Below are 20,255 nucleotides of genomic sequence, written 5' to 3' on the forward strand. Positions count from 1 at the left end.
GCATAGATTGATACCTAAACCACTGTCTTTTTCCTAGAGTTATTTTGAAGTTTTTTTCTGTCTTGAAAAAGGTAAGAAGTTTTTTCAATTAATTGTATTAGCACATAAAAATATCTAAGTATATAAGTAACTTTAAAAGTGTAACCAAACCCCATCGTTTCATATAAATAATTAATAAGTAAAATACATTCTCCATTAAAACTTGTGTCTGATACCAAATTTGCCTTAGACTAGCAATTTCTGAGCATGGATTATTGTTTGGAAGAATACAATTTGGAACCAAACTGAAAAGAAATTCCTAAAAAAGCCTTCTTACCTATATGTAGACTGATAGAATTAAACTATAAATATTAGAAGAGGAAAAATTTTTTCGGCTCTCTGGCCTAGAGGGTATACAGGAAATTATGATACATATCTATTTTATCAAGTGGCAAGTTCTGAAAATGTATATGACTATTACACGTGTCTATTGACAAGTGCTGTATATGATTTCTTTAGTGTATAATTATTTTTTGTGACTGAATTATTATATAAAACTGAATTTTTAGCAAGCAGAACAGTATTATAAGGTAATTCTGCAATGTAGCTTCTCAAATCCTTTTTTCTTCCTGTGCTTAAATCAATCATTTTCGCTTGTTCAAAAAATGTTCTTATGCTCCAAAAACTCTCCATCATGTTTTTAAAACTAATTCTAATAAAAATAATATAAGTCTAGCAGAATGAAAGGAAAATATTTCAAGATACTACAAGAGTATGTAATTATTTTTCAGGTGAAAGTTGCATAATTATTCTATGTATTAGTCTGTGATAGCATAGGACTATACCCTATGATTAAGGATAAGCCTTCCAGTGCTGTGTTACTATGTAAGTGTCAAGGTATTTAATTTTTCTTACTTATATAGGTACGTCCAAGCCCAGCACTTGAACCTTATCATTAACATTTCCTGTCATTTGAGACAGGCATTCTCGCAGAACACACATTCCTACCCTGAATAGTTTATTAGCCTGAACCGTGCTGAATCTTCTTTTGTAGACATTTGTAGAATTGGAAGAGAACAACTGAGAAAAACCCACAGATCAAAATAAGGACAGGGAAGAAAGAGAAAATTAAAAACAAAGTGATGCAAAGTCAGTCACTCATCACTTCCCACAAGCAGACCAATGCCCAGCCAGTCTCTGGGAAACAGAACAGCCCCTTTAGAAAGACTGTCCCCTAGCTGAATGGCTCAGCATGACATTACGTGACATGAAATATCTCTTTGATCACCTGTGGTCAGTTGTCCCAGTTGCGTTCCCTTCCAGTCTCTTGCCCACTTCCAGCTTACTTGCTGCAGGGGCAGAGTGAGAAACAGAGAAGAACTTGATGCTGCTCAAGTACTGCTTGACAATAGTAGAAACACTGGTCTGTTATCAACAATGGTTTAGTCAATCTAAAACACTGCACTGTATGGACTCCATCTCCTTTACATTCTCTCTTCAGATTTATATGCATGGATAAGATCCCCCCGAGCCTGCTGAACAGTCTCAGCTCTGAACTTTTAGGAGAGATGCTCCCATCCTCTAATCATCTTAGTGGCCCTTCACTGTCTCTCTTCATTAGCTCCACATCTCTCTTGTACTGGGGAGACCAGAACTGAACACTGTACTCCAGATGTGGCCTCAACAGTGCTTAGGATAGAGGGGAAGGATCATGTCTGTTGACCTTCTGGTAACATGCCTCCTAATGCAGCCCAGGATAGCATTAGCCTTCTCTGCTGCAAGGGTACATTTCTGTCTCATGTTCAGTTTGGCATCCACCAGGACTCCCAGGGACACTTCTGCAAAGCTGCTTTCCAACTGGATGTTCCCCAGCATATTCTGGTGCATATGGTTGTTCCTCCCCATTTGCAGGACTTTGCATTTCTCCTTGTTGAACTTTCTGGGGCTCATGTAGGCCAGTTTCTCCAGCCTGTTGAGATCAATCTGGATGGCAGCATGACCCTCTGGTGTACCAGCCACTCCTCCTAGTTTCATGTTATCATCAAACTTGCTGAGGGTACACTCTTCCCCTTCACCCAGATCATTAATGAAGATGTTGAATGGGATTGGACCCTGTATTGACTCCTAGGGCACATCACTAGTTACTGGCCTACAACTAGATTTTGTGCCACTAATAATCACCCATTGGCCATTTTCCATTTTGGGAAAGACAGCTAATCCTCGTTTTACATAGACAATGAAACCTTCAGAGATTACCATGGGCTTACCCTGGTGCTTTTAAGCACTAAACAAAATCCCCACAAGATGTAATGAAACATTCTGTGTCTTCAGGGACACTTTGTGAGGATTCATCCTCTTTCAGTTGCCTAAAGTATCTAACTACTGCCATTCTAGATCCCCTTCACTATGCCTCTAGCTATGAGGTGCTTTTCCAGAAGGATACAATTTTCCCTTCGGTCCTGGTGCCAGAACTACCAGCACTGTGTTGATGGCTGGTTAGAAGTTCACTCTCAAGAGGGAAGTGATCAGTTAAAAAAACTACTTTGGTGGTGTGTCTGTAAGCAGGGCATCCAGACATGAGGACGTTTCAGAGATCATGATATGCTTTAACTTCTTTCACACAGTATGATCAACAATTTTCTTAGAAGGCAGAAAATTCTAACTGGTCAATAAGTATCAAAACTGGCAATATTAAAAAAAGGTTCTTCATTTGAGACTCACATTAGCCTCTTTTAGATCTTCTGTGGTATGGTCCATACTGGGAAACAATAGCTTAGCTAGGAATGACAAAACTTCAGCTTGGAGGTTGTGGAGGCTCTTCAGGAGGTGAGCTATTTTCAGTGAGACTTTAAATAAGCTGAAGGAAGAACTGGAATGATACATAATTTAACTGATTTTTTTTTTTTTCCTTATGTGAGCAAACAGACATATCCAACCTGCAGCATTTGATCTGTAAAACAAAATAATGACCATTTTTTCAACCAATTGATAGTAATGATTCAGTACCTGAGGAGAGATTGTGAAAGGCTACCAACATTTGACCAGATGGACAAATGCTCTGAACAATACAGATATGAAAAACTTATCAACTGCTTCCATGTCACCTACAAGTAGTAATATAAATCTGGCACAAAGTGCCTTTTTTACCTATAAACAGTTTGAGCTGCATGATATTGGTAAAATACATTTGATTTTGAACAAAGTGAGGTTTCAAGCTGCTTCTCAGTTAATAAAAGAAACCTTATTTCCAATAGAAAATCTTTCCACCAAATTACAGTTTATGTTTTCCCAAATGTTAACATGCTTCCCTGTTTCTGTATAACGCTTAAGTAATTTTGTTTCCTTCTTGTTCCATGTCTCTTAATTCTCCAAAGGGTCTAAAATGTTTCTCTTGAATTCTTTATATCATCATTATCACTGCTTCCTGTGTGTAGTTTTTAAATTTACAAGCTACGAAACACAGGATTATGGTGGGGGTTGATGAATATAACAGTATTTCTTTGGTGCCATAGGTGCTATTGTGCCATTGGTGTTACTGTGCACAGTAACAACAAACAAATCTGCTGTGCAGTTTTGTTTATGAGCCTTTAAATGTATATTCACAAACAAGATCGTCATCAAAGTAAATGGATAGTCACTGTAACTGCCATTCTACAATTTATCATATAATTTCAGAACTGATTGATAATGATAATGAATTTCCTTCTCAGTCTTTAATTGAATTCTTAGGAAAAATGTTGTTATGACAGTTTATTTTGTATGCTCTAAGTGAGGAGTACAGACAGTCATCCTACTTAGACTGTTTAAAAGCAGAGAAGAAACCTTAAATATGTCATTATATGTAGTCTGAAAATGCTTGATTTCCACCGGAAAACAAAAAAATCTTGATTTCATTAATCTATGTATCTGATTTTGTAACTACAATGTTTTATTCCTACCACAGGTTTTGAGCTTTCACATTGTGAGGACCCTGGTGTGCCACAGTTTGGATATAAAATCAGTGACCAAGGCCATTTTGCTGGAAGCACTATAATTTATGGATGCAATCCAGGTTACACACTCCATGGAAGTAGCCTTTTAAAATGTATGACTGGAGAAAGAAGGGCATGGGACTATCCTCTGCCATCATGTATCGGTAGTAGACTCTTTTATTTTTTATTTACTTAAACTATTATCTGAATATAAGAAAGAAAAATAATGTAGGATTGTTAGATTTGTGTGAAATCTGATAAGTGTTATACACATCTATTCACACTTACATTTACAGATCTGTCTGCATAGGTCTAATTCTATGTGAGTGGTATTGATTTTCTTATGGCAAAAAAAAAGATTATAATTACTAAACATCTGTGCATATTGAAATTCCTAATACATTAAAATCTGGTTATTATCATCAAATAGTCAACATTAAAAGCTTATTCAGAAAGCTGGGAGCATATATGTTTTATTAGGGGTTGTAAAGCTACTTGTTTTTCTTTTTCTTTGCTTTTTTTCTAATTTTATATAAATAATATTAAGCTAGAAAAATTTTCATATATTTACATATAAATACTACAAAATCAATTAAAATAACAAAGATACAAAGAGATAAAGACATTGTATATTCATCACTTGGCTTCTGTTATGTTGATGTGATGAAAACCACAATATGATACACTTATTACAATATTACGGTAATTTTATAAGTTGTGCAGGTATCTACAGACAATTCCTGATAAAAAAAAAGACAAGGCTTAAATATTTTAGGAATTTTCTTCCTTTTTCATATCCTTTTAGACAAAATTGGGATTGAATGAGTAAGGGAAGCAAGGGGTGAAATGTACTTTGTGCCTACATTTAAGTTGAACAGAAGACAATATATTTTGGCATATCTTCATCAAGACATAAAGCCCATTTAGGAAAAATATACAACAAATAAGAACTGAACAGCTCTCTTAGACTAATTAGGGGATAAATGCTTAAGTACAAAATTTGTGATAAGCCTTAACTAATTTCCATATAATTTAGGATATATGAAGCCAAAGAATTAGGGGGAAAACATGGTGTTGGAACATGCCAGTGGCAAGTAGGAGGTGTACAAAGAACATATGCTGCAAGTTGAAACACAAATATCAAATAAAATGTGAAGGTGCCCAGCAAGTTGGAATTAAAAGTTTGAAAAACAAATTTTTGTTCCAATATAAGGATTAAAAATTATAGGTTGTATCACTGTAGTAACACTCAGATACCTATACGAGTTAGTTCTCGGTTATAAACAGACCAAGGTAAGTATGTTTGTTATTCTTTCTTTTTTTTATTGATTATCTAGATTGGGTACTGTGAACTATGCACACTAACTGTGGGAGCTTCAACTTTATCACATTTCAAACCCTAATATAATTCAAATCTAGATGGTTTACTGGAAGGGGGTCACTAGAATAGCTCACTGATGGGAGTTGAATTCTGTTGTCATGTGTTACCTACATGACAGAGGCTGTTTGGAGGAAGATCCCTGGATTTAATTATTCAGCAGTTCCTCTCCAAAACAGATGCATACAGCTCAAAAGGTACAGGTTGGCCACCTCTGTATTAGGAAGTGAGCCATATTCAGAGCTGATATAAATGAACAAAAAATTTCAACATACTGAAATCCAGAGTTGAATCTGGACCTCTATTAAAAGTGATGATATACTGCATATACTCAAGGTTTTATATACTTTTTTGTTCCAATACTGGTAAACCATCCAAGTCAAATCACTATCTTTCAAAAAATTATACAAATTAATCACCTAGGTTTTTCACTGATACCAGACTCATTATGAAAACTACATTATAATTATTCCAAAATGTTCTGTATAGGTGAATCTATTTAGAATGTGAATTAATCTTTGGTGTAAGCTTCTTGAGTTTTAAGTTAATTTAACTCAAAACATATCTATTATTCTGCTGTTTACAGGGAGGTTACTTACCTATCCATCCAGTTCAGAATACCATGTACTTGTATGTATTGCTCTTCATTAAGCAAACAAAAGGATGTAGATTGTGTCATTTAAGTGAGTTTAGAAATTATTTATATTGATTTTGTTTATATCAATTGGGTATTTCTTAATAGCCAAGTAGTAAAACATGTTACTTGCATCCAGAGAAGAGCTAAACAGCTGTAAAGCTGTTGTCTGTATCACCGGTAGTATCCATCCTAACCTGAGGATTGCATAGGTTTGGCTAAATAGATTTTAAAATAATTTTAATTAAAACAAATAAGGGTTTTGTATAGACAAGCCTAACAAATCAAAAGCTTTTGAATGTCAGTTGTAAATAATGATCTTCCACATACCTTCTGGTTTTTCATGTTAATTAAGGATCACTGCATATGCTTTGAAATACTCTTGAAATACTCTATTACTCCTGCCTGTAAACTGAGAGGGTGCTGCTTTCTGAGAAGTCACCACCAGCACAGCTGATTCAGCAATCAGAAAAACTGGGGAGCTGAAACCTTGTTGGAGAGGCAGAAATAAGCCACTGGAAAGAGAGAAGGAATGTTCAAAAATCATAATAAAAAAGTAAACCAGTTATCTTCTGTGAAAATTAGAAATTATAAACTTGTAGTTGATCAGTGTACCTGGGTGAAATGCAATTAATTTTAAATTTCATTCAGAGTGTCAGTGAGTATTTTTTTCTTTATAGTGTACTCTATTTATATCCTTACTCTACTGGAAGAATAATGGACTATGCTATCTTCTGAGTTGAATAATTATGAAAGATTTTTATTTTTTTTTAAGAGTATTTAGGGATTAACAGATTGGCAAAATGCTTAAAAAGATATGAAAGGCCACCTGTCTCTGCAAATTTGCTTTTATTATGTGAGAAAATCCATCAAGTGTAGCATTTCAATTATATTTTGTCATGGAATTCACAGATCATAAGGTAATATATCTCTCAACTAAATATTTTAGGTGATGTTTAATCAAAATAAAACTACACTTTAGCTATACCAAGAGATCTAATCAAAGTATTAATTTGGTTTTGCACTTCACAAGAGAGAAAGCATTAGAAGGACTTTAAAAAGAAGGAAAGTGAAAGGGTAAAGCTTTAAAGGCCTCAATGATCTACATTTAAAAAATCAGGTTTTCTCAGAGATTAGGTATTAAGATTATGAGATACCCAGTTTTGCCTAATAACTGGCTGAGGCCATCTAAGAGGGAGCTATTTGCCATCTGTTATCCTCTAAGAAATACTATAGGTTCACTGTAAGGGCAAGGTTTGACAAAGATTTACAACTTTTTTCCTAGTGTGAAAGGCTGATTTTCTCTCAGAATAGCCTGGTTTTATTTAGTATATATGATCTATTTTTTAAAAATATATATTTTATTTTGTACTTATTTATTTAGTTTTTTTAATTTAATTCTACTGCTTCAGGGTGACATGGTGTTCTTGGTGTGTTGGGTTTTTTAACAATCCATGATCCTTTCATTATATAATGGCTTGTTTTCTAATTATTAAGGTGTGTTAAATTATTAGGAAAAACATATATGCCAAAGGAAAATACAAACATATTCAAATAAAACCACATTTACAGGTTCCTTTCCCAAGGCATTTGAAGTCCTTATATGTAGTTTTACAATCTTAGGGCATTATCAGTTTAGTTGTGTTACTTGCTCAGCAAGAGAGTAGATGTATAAATTGATTGCTCAGATGATTAGCTGGAAGACCATCTGTAATGAATTAAAAGTTACATGTTATGTAATGTTCTTTATTAGCTGAATGTGGAGGCCGTTTCAAAGGAGAATCATCAGGAAGAATCTTGTCGCCTGGCTATCCTTTTCCCTATGACAACAATCTGCGTTGCATGTGGGTGATTGAAGTAGACCCAGGAAATATTGTCAGGTACGGGAAGCAAATCTTACAACAGAACTTTTTGAATATATAATAACCAAGTCTTAACCTGTACAGTGGTGAAAAAAATTATTTAAAATTTAAAATTTAAGATGCAGCTCAAGGACAGTATTTTCAGCATTCTAAGTTTGAATATGTAGGTTTGTGTTGAAACTATTTTTCAATGAACATTGTCTGATGGAGATCAAACTTTAAAATTGGTTATATTTTTGTGAAATGCTTATGAAATTTAAACCTATTCATAACTGTATATAGGCAAAATATATACAGACTGGAACTTTTAACTGGAAATCTGGATTAAAATATTTAATATTAATGATATTTTAATGCAAAAGTTATAAGATTGAATATGTAAAAACTGAAAAGTGTTGGGGTCAGCAGAACCATTTAGTGGAAGACTATATTTTTAAAAAAACCTGGAGTTCAGTGGTTATTTTAGTTAGACATCTATTCACACTATATCGTATGAGTTTACAGCTCTATTTAATGTGTTTTCATGATAATGTGATACATAATATTATTGAGAAAAACAACACTATTTTCTGAAAAGATTCCGTGGATACTTCTAGATTATTTGAATGGCTGGAGTACTATATTATTTCATGGTAGGCAAATTCAAATATTATTGGTAGTTTTTATTTCAAATACATTTCTGTATTGGGCTTTTATGAATCCAAAGGTATAGATGTGAAACGTAATGAAAAATCACCCTTGGAAATCAAAGTTTATTTGCTTTCTTGATTTAGTTTTGTTGTTATATGAAAGCTGACGATAAAATCATGGTATTCTTACAGCCTCCAGTTTCTTGCTTTTGATACTGAGGCATCCCATGACATTCTACGAGTTTGGGATGGTCCACCTGAGAATGAGATGCTACTCAAGGAAATTAGTGGATCCCTTGTTCCTGAAGGCATTCACAGTACACTCAACATAGTAACCATCCAGTTTGACACAGATTTTTATATCAGCAAATCTGGATTTGCCATACAGTTTTCAAGTAAGTTGATGAATTTAACTTTTTTATAAGGTGATTCACTCACAGATAATTTGAGAGAGTTAATTTGCAACTAGAAGAGGTAAAATTTAAGATTTAAAACTCCCAACTTCAAGACATATCATAGACAAAGTCTCTTTGTTGACAACTGCTACTCTAATTGCAAACATTGTAAGTCCCAGAAGACTGAGTAATTGAGACTAGTCAGAATCTCCAACCTCAACTAGTTGAAGTGTTGAAGATGGGAAGAAACTCAGCACTCTTTCAGGTATCTTTAATGGGCAAGATTGCACTGTGCCACAGAAGGGAATATATCAGTGCATCATCTAAGACAAAAAGGAATATATTTGAAGCTACTCACACAGCCAGTGTTGTGCAGGCAGAACACTGGGAACAACTGAAATCAGTGAAAACGTTTCTGACTTTGTTAGGGAAAGAATTGGTTCAGACTTACAGGTTGGTTGTAAAGCTGTATTTTTATCTAAAAAAACCCCAGAAAACCAACCAAACAAACAAACAAAAAAAACCAAACCAAAACCAACCAACCAAAAAACCCAAACAAAACGCATGTCCTTTGCTAGTTTGGCTTTGTTTCAAGGGCAGCTGTGACAGTGCCAGAATGTTCATAATTATGAAAAGGAGGTGATGGAGGCATGTTAAAGGCTCCATCCTTTTTTAATCAGTAAGAGGTTCTGCTTTCAGAGACATCTGTGCAGAGTTTTCATTCCTGCTGCGCTTGTTTAGGATGAAATGGGAAATAGCACTACAGGAACAGCAGTGTCCTTCTCCCTTTTGCCTTCTAGCTCTATTTCATCTCATTACAGCAGCATGGTAACAAATCTAAGCAATTACTTAACTATTGTTAAATCCCTTTAGAATTTTTAATGCTGATACAGAACAAATCCTTGACTGAGGTCCAGTTTGACCTTGTTTTTTTTCTGGGCAGTGAAATTTCTATTTATTTTCTTCAAAATTAGTAAGTTCTGTTCTAATATTGTAATTATGTTTAACAATAGCAATGTTTCTAACATGGGTTGACACAGACACTCTTAATGAAAATATTATTTACCTTGTTGTGCTTCCTGTTCTTGGTAGTTGTATTAGTCCTTGTTTTCTCCTACCCTCATTCTTTCTATGTGTGTGATAAATACATGTGTGTGCGCACAGTGATTTGAAGGAAGAATGAAGTATGTGAATGAGAGGACAAAGTAAAAGGTATTTAATGTGTAGTGAAAGAGTACATCTGCTCCATCTGCTGGTTTTTGAAGCCATGAATACAGTTTTTAATTCCTTTGCTCTAAGATATTTTTGTAATTTTACCCCCTTCCAGAGCTTGTCTGGGAGAGTCTCACATATTTGCTCTTTTACTTAATGTCGAGGCCAAAAAGGGAATGGGGAGAGCATTATGCACTGAACTTATTCAGGTAGTCATTTAGGGTGAGTGGAAAAAGAGATTGATGTATGCTAAGAATGAATTTGCAAGATAAAACGGATGGGACATAGGACAAAAGCCATAAAGCAGCTACTGATGCACTTCCAGTGCTTCACCTAAAAGACGTTTTAGAGTTTCATCTGAAAGGAGAGGTATTTTATTTAATTCTCCATGCTCTTGCAGTCTGTCAAGATCTAATGATGACAGTTTAAAAGGATCCATGAACTGTTACTGCCTCAGCATTTCTCTTACTCTCAGTCCAGGTTCACAAAATCATAGTGATCCTTCTCAAATACTTGATGTTGCACAGTTTGGGTATATATTCCTTGTTAGCATCACAGAGGGTTTGTTTGTTTGTTTGTAATGTTAAGATTGTTGCTGTTTCAACATATTATTTTACTAACCAGGAAAGAAGTATATTTAAGATAGAGGAAAGAGAAAGATGTTCAACTTTGTTTCAAGCTTTCATATACTTTCTTTGAGTATATAATGTCTGAGTGAAACAGATGGTGTCTGTGTACTTTACCTACAGTGTAATTAACAAACAGAAAGCTCACACAGGGGAAGTATCTGCTTCTACTTTCCTCTTGCCATTTCATGAAATTGGGTATGAGTATTTAACAGAATTATTGACCCTTTTACCTCAAGAGGAATGTTATTCAATGACAACAGACATTTTATGTTCAAATCTTTTTAAGATCATGAATGCTTTATTATTTTTATATTATTTTCTTAATCTTTAAACTAAAAATCTGTTTCTAAAAAGTGGATTAAGTTTATCAGTTCCTTAGAGTTTTTGATCTCATTTTATCAACTGTTCATACACAGTTCTGCATCTGCTATTTATTTAATGAGTGAAAATGTTCACCACTGATAATGTGGTATAACTTGAATTTCACTCCTTTACAAATCATCCAATATATACCCAAAAAAAAAAAAAAAAGAAAATTATCTGGTAACATAAATTACAGGTGAGATAGCATTCTTCACCAAATTAAAGGGTGGGGAGAGGGAAAGCCTAGAGTATCTGAAATCTTATAAAAATAGTAGAAAGAAAATTATAATTTAATAAGTATTATGTATTCCAGCCAGCACTATTAAAATTATCTCTCTCCAGGGCTGCCCAACATAATCCTTTCCATGGCATCAAAGTTGTTAATAATTTTGTAAAATTTAAGGGATGGGAAGAAGAGCGTAAAGATGAGAATTTTTTTGCCCTCAATTAGTCTGTTTTGTTTCTTTCTTTTTGTTTTCTTACCTTTTTTGGAAGAAAAATAAAGGGGATTTTTAAAATCTGAAATAGCAGAACTATTTCCATTATTTTTACATTTATAATCTCTGTAGGTAATTAATTTGAAGAAAAGTATTTATTTTATGCTGAACTTCTAAGGAATACTGCAGACTTTTTTGTGATTGACAAGGATAAATTTTCTAAGTTAGTACAATTGTGCATTACTCTGAGAAGGAGAAGAGAAAGTGATGGATTTGGGATGAAATAAGGGAGCTCAGCCTGCTCATGCTTCTGTACTTTCCACCACCATCATGTATCTAGGACTACTAAGGTACTACTAATGTAAACAAAAATGACTCGTTGATGTCACTTCTCATCACTAAGTGGAACAGACCTTTGGTCTAGTACTGTCTTTGATGTGTAGTGTCTAATTTTCTTGCTGGATATCTGCAAACCACGATTATGGAATCTCTTCACATAAACTTTAAAATTTCTCAGTTTCTGTGGTCTCCTTTTAGATGATGGTGAAGGAATACAATAGAAAGAAGAGCCCACAAAGCCTGAAAAAGAAAAAAAAAAAAAAAGTACAAAATGATGTGTAATACAGAATATCTCAAAACTCTGCATATATGTGTAAAAGACAAATAAGAATCTGTGGGGATTCACCAGTAGGATTGCAATATCAGGATTTTGGAACATGTTTAAATGGGATGGAAAGATTGAATAATGTAGCTAAAGAACTGGTGCCACAGGTCTTCCCTTAAATAAGAGTGAAAGGTTGACAACAGGCCACAAGCACTATGCAAATAAAAAGTACCTGTTACAGAATATTTTCTCTGAACTGTCAGACAGAGCATGAAGAGCCCAATACATACTAGAAAAACACTAATGAAATCAGCAGTAAATCCATTTGGTTAGTAAATTCTGCACAAAATAGGAAATTAGACCTTCAAGAAAAGTGAAGGATAAAGAGAAGGGAACAGCAACGTATTTGCCAGAGACATAAGCAGTATATGTCAGGGTCAGACAGAAGTATTAAGCATAATGAAAAATTTTGTTCTGCTAACATTGCTTCATGTCACTAAGTGAAAGTAGTAGTCAAGAGAGGAAAAGACAGACAACAGAAAAAAGTTCAGCGAGAGCATTAAAGTGCAAAAAATTTGGTGATAATAGTGTGTGCTTAAAAAAACTTTTTAGTCTCTTTAATATGGGTGAAGTGTGTAATATCACATCCTACTGAACTTAGTGAGAGCAGCTATGCAGAGAAGGACTTGGGGGTATTAGGGGATGAAAAACTGACTATGAGCCAGCAATGGGTGCTCACAGCCCAGAAAAACCACTGTATCCTGGGCGGCACCAAGAGAAGTGTGGCCAGCAAGTCAAGGGAGGTATGTATATTTTATGCAGGCAAATATGATGAGTTATTACTTCTATGTGAAATGCCTTAATAATGGCTTGTAGCTAGAGACCTGGATTTATGGTATGGATAGATGAAAGCAGAAAGGATTTATTGAAAGAAACAGGTTAATCTGTAAATTCTTTTAAAATTATAAACAAATAAGTAATCCTCTTGGTCATGTTACTGTAAAAATTACTTATTTTAATTATATTGAAGATGGAACTTCCTTAATTTAAACCCCATGCAACATAGTTTTGTCAAACCCTTGTGACTTACATCAATGCAAAGCCTACTCACTTGCCCTAAATTTATAGATGAAGAATTAAAATAGACTTTGTCTGACTTGTGACATGGCATTTCAGAGAGCTCAAGCTGATTTGGCTCCTAATTGGGAACATCATGTGTCTCAGATTAACGTTTTAAGTTCATATTTCAGTTTCCTATGTGTGAATCTATTCTTTGAATCTGAAAAATCTGCTCGTATGTTTTCAGTTAAAGCAATAAAAAATTGAACACTGTACTTCAGGTTTCTCAGATAAAATTTGTAATTTTGGTGGGTCATTTCATCCCCAAACAAAAGCCATTGCAGATCTTTATAATTTTCTATAACACTAAATTTGGAAGAGAAAAAAAAGTCTTTATTTGGAATCATAATGTTATAAATGAAACTAGTTTTCTATTTCAGAAAAATTTCTCTTTAACTTTTATCATAAATTTTTTCTCTTTGATTAGTCCAACCTCTGACTAAATTCTTTAAAGTTAACTATTGATTGAAATAGTGCACAAACCAGTCAAAAGTCTCTATAGTAGTACATTTGTACAAATATTTGAAACTATTTCAGCTAAGATTCTTTGAAGATTTAATAGAATGTATATTATTTTCCATTTTGTATTAGTCAGTAAAAAATATAGACAAAAGTATATGGGTTATGCTATTTTGTCTTCCTAACAGCTGTGGCATCAATAGAAGGGCATTACGATTTGGTCTGTATCCACATACCCAGCTGTATGACTTTAGTCACAGTACCAAATCAGAGAATGAGGGGATAAGGAAGCCTGATCATCAAATAGTAACCTCTGCTTAATAATGCTGTTTGACTCTTTAGGCTCCTTTGGGACTGAAATTATGTGCCTTGATTGACCAGATAAGGAGTAGAATCTCAGTGAAGCTTTCCCTTCGTTGCATTTCCAATAAGTGAGCAAAACTGCATGGGACCAGGGCTTGCTACTTTTTGTCTTCTATGTATGAAGAAAAACCTCTCCAACCACTTGTCCTGTGGAGATTTCACCCTGAAAATTAGTCTCTGCATTCATGTACTACATTGGTTATTCAGCAGTCCTTTTTTGCAGTCTTGCATAGAATTACAAACTTCAGTGCAACTGGCAAATTCTTCAGCTGAGGTTTACAGGAATTATTCTGATGATACGAAGTGTTCTTACAATATGTTTTGTACGTAGGAGAATAATGTTGAGCTGGTTTTGTAGTATTCTCCAAAAAGGTATCTTGTGAAGTATTTGGTAACATACATAGAAGAAAACAGCATGGAACTGACAATCATATGACCGGGCAAACCATTTTTCAGTGGTAAAAAAATAAGATGCCATAGTTATTCTGCCCTCTGTTTTCACTGATAAATTCTGGTATTGCACTAATGCTACTTTGCAGATGGATTTTCTGTTTCTTGTTTTCAGTATCAGCAGTTTCTTTTATGATTCATGTTCCATCCTTTATATACACAGACACATGCATAAATGCACACACATGCACACAAAGAGATATGATGGGCTTTCTTCCAAGTGAAGATACATTTTTAGGGCTGTTATCCTTTTTCTACACTCCTATTACAGTAGAATGGATAAATGTACAGGAGGGACAGCTATTTGGAGATTTATCTTCTGTTTCTCCAAGGTCTTATCCTCCTCTCAGTATGTATATCTCACTGTTAGTGAGTGTAATTCAAGTATGTTTTCTATTGTATGTAATCCATACGATAAGAAAGTAAGGCATTTTTGAAGTTTTATTGATAACTTATAATGGAATGAACATATCGCAAAAATGTATCTAGAGAGAAGTAATATTGTGGGAGAATGGCCAAAATATATAAGTGAAAATCCTTGAAAGCATATCAAACTAAATTTACACTTGATCAGTGATACTTTTTCATGTTCTGTAACTAATCTCATGGCCTTTTGGAAAGCTTTCACTAGTGGAATCCAGACCCTCTTTCTCAGGCCATAATTCTTTCAAATTCTGTATATGGATTTTTACATCCCATATACATCTCCTTACTTCAGATTTGAGAAGAGTTCTTAACACGGAAGTTACTTCAAGTTTGTTAGCTCATTGTCTATTCCTACTTTCCCTTTTACTCCATTCCTGGCTAGGGCTGGGTGTTTTGTAACATAGTTAAATTAAAGGGAGATTTTTGTTACTATTTTATTGCCATATAAATATTGCTTTCTTTCTTAAAAGTGTTCCAATAAGCTGCCTGATTTAATAAAGTACAGATCTAGCAGACATTTGACTGAAGGAATGCTCATCAGTCAGTCTTTTATATATGACTGTGGAAAAAAAATGATTTGTGGACTGGTAACTTCAGTTACATACCATACTCAGACATGTGGTCTGAGATACGATTCATTTACATACAGGAGGCTGAAAACCTTGCAGAAGAAAAAGAAAATAAGAATCAGTTCTTTACATTCTTACTGTTGTGTTGGGAAGGTGTAATCTGTGTAATGAGACTAAATAACACAGAAGCTGTTTTCTGACAGTGTTCTGTAACTTTTTGCAAGTGACCATAGTAAAATGCTTTCCTAAGTCAAATGTTTTATTTATCTTAACAAAGATCAGAGTAATGGCATTCAATTGTACAGATGGAATGTTACCAAATAATGAGGCCAACTCTGTATTAATGCTAAGCTTTTCAATTATAGTACAAAAAAATCATCAAAGCAAAAAGTCAAGGATAGCTGAATACTTCAGACAGATTAAACACCTTCTTTCTTTACCAGGTCTCAGGAGCTCCAAATTTGGCCCTATCTTTAGGAACTCCTAAAATATTAATAGAGTTTCAAAACTGTAAGGCTATAATGCTTATATACAATCTGTGATACTAAACGAGAAAATACAAAATTTTACTTCTAAGATAGGAGCAATCTCCTCCTCTTTTCAGAAGATTTCAGCTCACCCAAAGTGCAAAATTAAGGACGAGGTAAACAGCAGTGCTGTTCTCTCTTGCACAATTGTATCCTTAACAGTTGCAACAGAACAGGTTTCACGCTATTCTGTAAAGAATCAAATATAAACAGATGTATTTTCACTCAGATAATCTTAATTATCTTTTCAGTGGAAATGGTATTAAAAACCGTGTGACCATTTGTGCCATTATTCAATGCACAAGTAGCCTTTGTGTGTGGTCCAAGATCCTGTTGATTGCTTCTTTCTGAGAAGCTATTTCTGTCTCCATATATTCATATACACACATAAAGAAATATGCCATCTAAAATAGGAATAGATCTGGTATAAAAAGCTTAAATGTATAGTTCCAAAATACCCAAAACTCCAAATCTAAATGAAATTAAGATTATTTTTTTTTTTTCAAAACACTTCTCCCCTGATGGAATGCATGGCCTGCATGATTACATATTGTCACAGTATCCATTTTCTGCTGAGATCCAGCAATTATCTGAAACCATATGTCAATTTATTTGGGGCTGGGTTTCATGCTCAGTGCCAAAGCTATGTGAAAATGCTTAAGGAATAATAGATGTTCAGAACTGAAGATAGCTCATGAGGTTGTCCAATAAGACATAAGAGCAGTGTAGTACTTCAGATAGTTTTAATAAAATGCATTTTAACAACAAAGCTAAACTGACAACAACAACAAAGACAGTAAGAAAAAAGAAAGTTAGGTTATCTTGTTAAACTTGTGCCTGTTCTCTCCCTAAGAACTAAAATCTGACAGTAAAATCAGATAAAGTCCCTTAGGAAAGAACTTGATCTCCACTGTTCCCCCCACAAAAGAAGATATGAGACTATAACAGGTTACAAGATAAACAACATTTTTAAAACAAGTTCAGTTAACAATTGCTACTAAATACTTTTGATTGGTAATCCATATAATGCATAAAATAACCTGGATATGAATTCTGAATACAGTAGCAATTAAATAATATTTAAGTATGAAGTTGGCCAAGAAGTCTGTGTCTTCCAACTTGAGTTATCAGGTAAGCGTTCTAAAACTTATCATTACTGGTCATAGAAACCATTGCTGTTGGAAACACAGAAGTATAAATCTCCAGGTTTCATAAAGATCATATGCAATGCAAAACAAAAGCAGTGTGATGAATATTTAATAACATGGGACTTGGCATCTACAGTAACCATGAACCTGAGATGTCTATCAGAACTACCTCTATTGTTGAGCCTTCTTGGAAAATCTAACAGGTGAATCTACACTGATTAAAATATATATGGAGTGAATTTCTTAATGGGCTCCAGTATACACCAAATATATATATGGGTTTATAACTAATCAAACATGAATATGTGGCAGGAGAAAGATGCAAACTCAAACCAAACAGATGTATCTTTTTCTTCTTTTTTCAAGGCCCTGTCCAAATTTACTTTTTTGTTCTGTTTTTTTGGTGTTTGTTTTTTTTTTTTTTTTTTTTTTTTTTCCCAAATGATTAATGTCTCCTACATGTCAAATAAAATTATTAAAATAAAGTGTTTTGATAGCTAAGATCCTTGAAACAAACTCTATGCATAGAAATTTAATTATTTGTCTTTCTATGAGCAGACAATGCAGTAAAACATTGTTTTAAAATGAGCTTTTTCCATATTTTTAAAACTGACTTGCTTTATGTTTTCTTTCAAAGTTTCTTAAAATAATCTTTCCATATGTCAGGGTCTTGAGTGCACTAAACTGGCCTTACTGGCCCTGAGTATCTTCAGCTGGGAATCCCCTTACCCAGGAGCCCCATTTCAGCTCAGTACAATGCTCCTGAGCAATGCTGTGGGAGTGCTGGTCTCCAGCCCTGCGGACGGACCCCTTGGGCCTCCGCTGTGGGGAGCTTGACTCCTGTACACACCTTTCTGCCCTATGCTGTAGGGAGCTTTGCTCCTGGATGGGCTGCAAGCCAGTCATATCCCTGGATTCTATTGCCTGATTTAGTAGTTGTTTTCAGAGGGTAGATTTCCCCGAAATCCCTCATTTTTCTCACTTGTCAAATGAGCATAGTATGTTATGAAGGTTACCAGGCATGGTTTTACTTTCTATATTTTTTATAATAATTGTCTTAAAGATTTTTGGTCAGGGTCATCTTTAATACTTTTTTTGCAGGTTAGGATCTCCCAGAAAACTTTGTACTCAATTTATGTGTGGGTGTGGATGCATGAACCTGTGCATGCGCCCACATATAATGCAGTGTAATGCAATGTTTAAGAAAATAACCTCACAAAGACATTACAGGTTATTTATTATTAGGACAGTATTACCAAAATGGGAATATTATTTGTCATATAATTGGAAACGGGGAAAGAAAAGGGAAAAAAAAAAAAAAAATAAAAAGCCATTAGCTTGTAAAGGACCTTGCCGCAGTCTCCAGCATGCATCTTTTCATGCAACTTTACAAGTTATGGCTCGCCTGTTTCTGTGAGCCTGGGGACAGCAAAGACAAATCCCCACTGATGGACTACACAGCTGCACAAATTCACAAGAAATCTGTAACTTACTTAGTGAACTTTCAGGACAGAACAATTTACTTGACTTAACCCTTCTTTTGACAATAGCATGCACACAGCCTACGTTTGACAGTTACATGTTTAAAAAGACAAGTACACAAGTATCACAAGCTGCAGCCCCTGTGAGTTCAGAGGCAGCCAGGAAATGCCTGTGGAGGGCGACTGGGGAAAAGAGTGTTACCACTCCTGTTCCAGTGTATAACCCTTCTTCAGTTATCTGTTTCCTGTTCTCATGTGTGGTACCAGGCTTGGTGCTGGGATGCATTTGGTCAGTGCTTAATGTAAGAGGGAAATAAGACTCAGAAAGTATCACTGAGAGTTGTAGAGAGATGGTAGAAATGGGCCTTGCTATCTGTAAGATAAGTACCAATCATTCCTATGGCTTTGGACAGCAAATGACCTGTTGGCTGTGCCAGAGCCCTGGATTGTCAAGGTGTTTGCTGCTGCTGCTCTGAGAAGGTTATGGAATGTGTGATCTAGTAGCTGCTATTGATAATCCTCAGTACTTATTGCTCCATCATCTCTCACAGTCCTTGACTTCTCTCAACATGAGAAGCAAAACAACCTGCTGTCTCATCTCTAGACATTCCACATGGACCTTCTCTTCTTCAAGAAATTCATTCAAGAATTTTGTCTGTTGTCTGGTCTTCTTGGAATATCTGCAACTGAAACTTAAACAGATGATTTAGCTATTTTCTTACCAAGCTTTTATTTCTTTTAGATTACTTAAGGATTATTTGAATCTGCAGCTAAGCCCAGGTTTACATTCTTTGAGCTACTGACTCTTGAACTACTCAGGAAGTTCTATGAGAAGCCACATCAATACGTATTCTATCTTCTGTTTCCAGTTAGGAGAGATTTGAACTGTGGTCTACCCCAGTTTACTAATTTCTCTGGCTTTGGTTTTTTTTTTGTTTGAGTTTTTTGTTATGGGCTTTTTTGGTTGGTTGGTTGTTTTTTCCCATGTAAAATAAACTTGACCTAGCTTACACCTCCTAACTTGTTTACTGTTGCAGAACCTGAGAGGAATGAAACTCAAATTTAAGTGCCTAAGAAGATGTAGCTATGAGTTAAGTAAACAGAGAGCTTTCCTAGACAACCTAGAAAACCTTGATTGTGAAAAAAAGTTACTCTTTTTGTTGAAAGGATGCATTGTCCCGATGAAATTCTGATTTTGTGCTTTATTCTTAATATTTTCCCATTTTAATCTTCAAACAATAACTGACAAACTTAAATAGAATCTATGAAGTCATACAAAATCAACCAGCTGAGTCTGTGGTTAGAATTTACTTAAGAATTTTAATGGCTATGCTCCTCAATATCTGTTAAATCTATAGCAGAAACAGAAATTTAAAATAGACCAAAAAAAATTCTTATCAGTACTATGGTGGTAGAAGACTCAATAAAAACAGTGTAGATATTTTATTCTTTCTTTTTCAGGAAAAAATTTATAGAAGGTTGTATTTGAGATAGAAAATACCAGGCTGACCTGGTTGTTGAACACTATTAGAGATGCAGTGTCCGTATGGTTAAAGTGGAGTCTGGGACAGTTTGAATTTTGAAGGTGCGGTCTGTCAGGACTGGTTCAGACTGATACAA

At 34.7% G+C, this 20,255-nt stretch overlaps 1 protein-coding gene across 3 annotated transcripts in view; it reads left to right on the forward strand.

Annotated features, from left to right (window-relative positions):
* CSMD3 (CUB and Sushi multiple domains 3) overlaps window positions 1-20,255 on the forward strand; it is a 732,271-nt gene that overhangs the window by 484,561 nt on the left and 227,455 nt on the right. For all 3 annotated transcript variants that reach the window (XM_074897604.1, XM_074897605.1, XM_074897607.1), the window contains 3 exons: window positions 3,923-4,114; window positions 7,716-7,842; window positions 8,646-8,848. In XM_074897604.1, coding sequence (XP_074753705.1) covers window positions 3,923-4,114; window positions 7,716-7,842; window positions 8,646-8,848 — 522 coding nt within the window. The remainder of the gene's footprint in view (window positions 1-3,922; window positions 4,115-7,715; window positions 7,843-8,645; window positions 8,849-20,255) is intronic.

The sequence above is a fragment of the Athene noctua genome, chromosome 2, assembly GCF_965140245.1.
Source record: "Athene noctua chromosome 2, bAthNoc1.hap1.1, whole genome shotgun sequence".
In the NCBI taxonomy this organism is placed as follows: domain Eukaryota; kingdom Metazoa; phylum Chordata; class Aves; order Strigiformes; family Strigidae; genus Athene; species Athene noctua.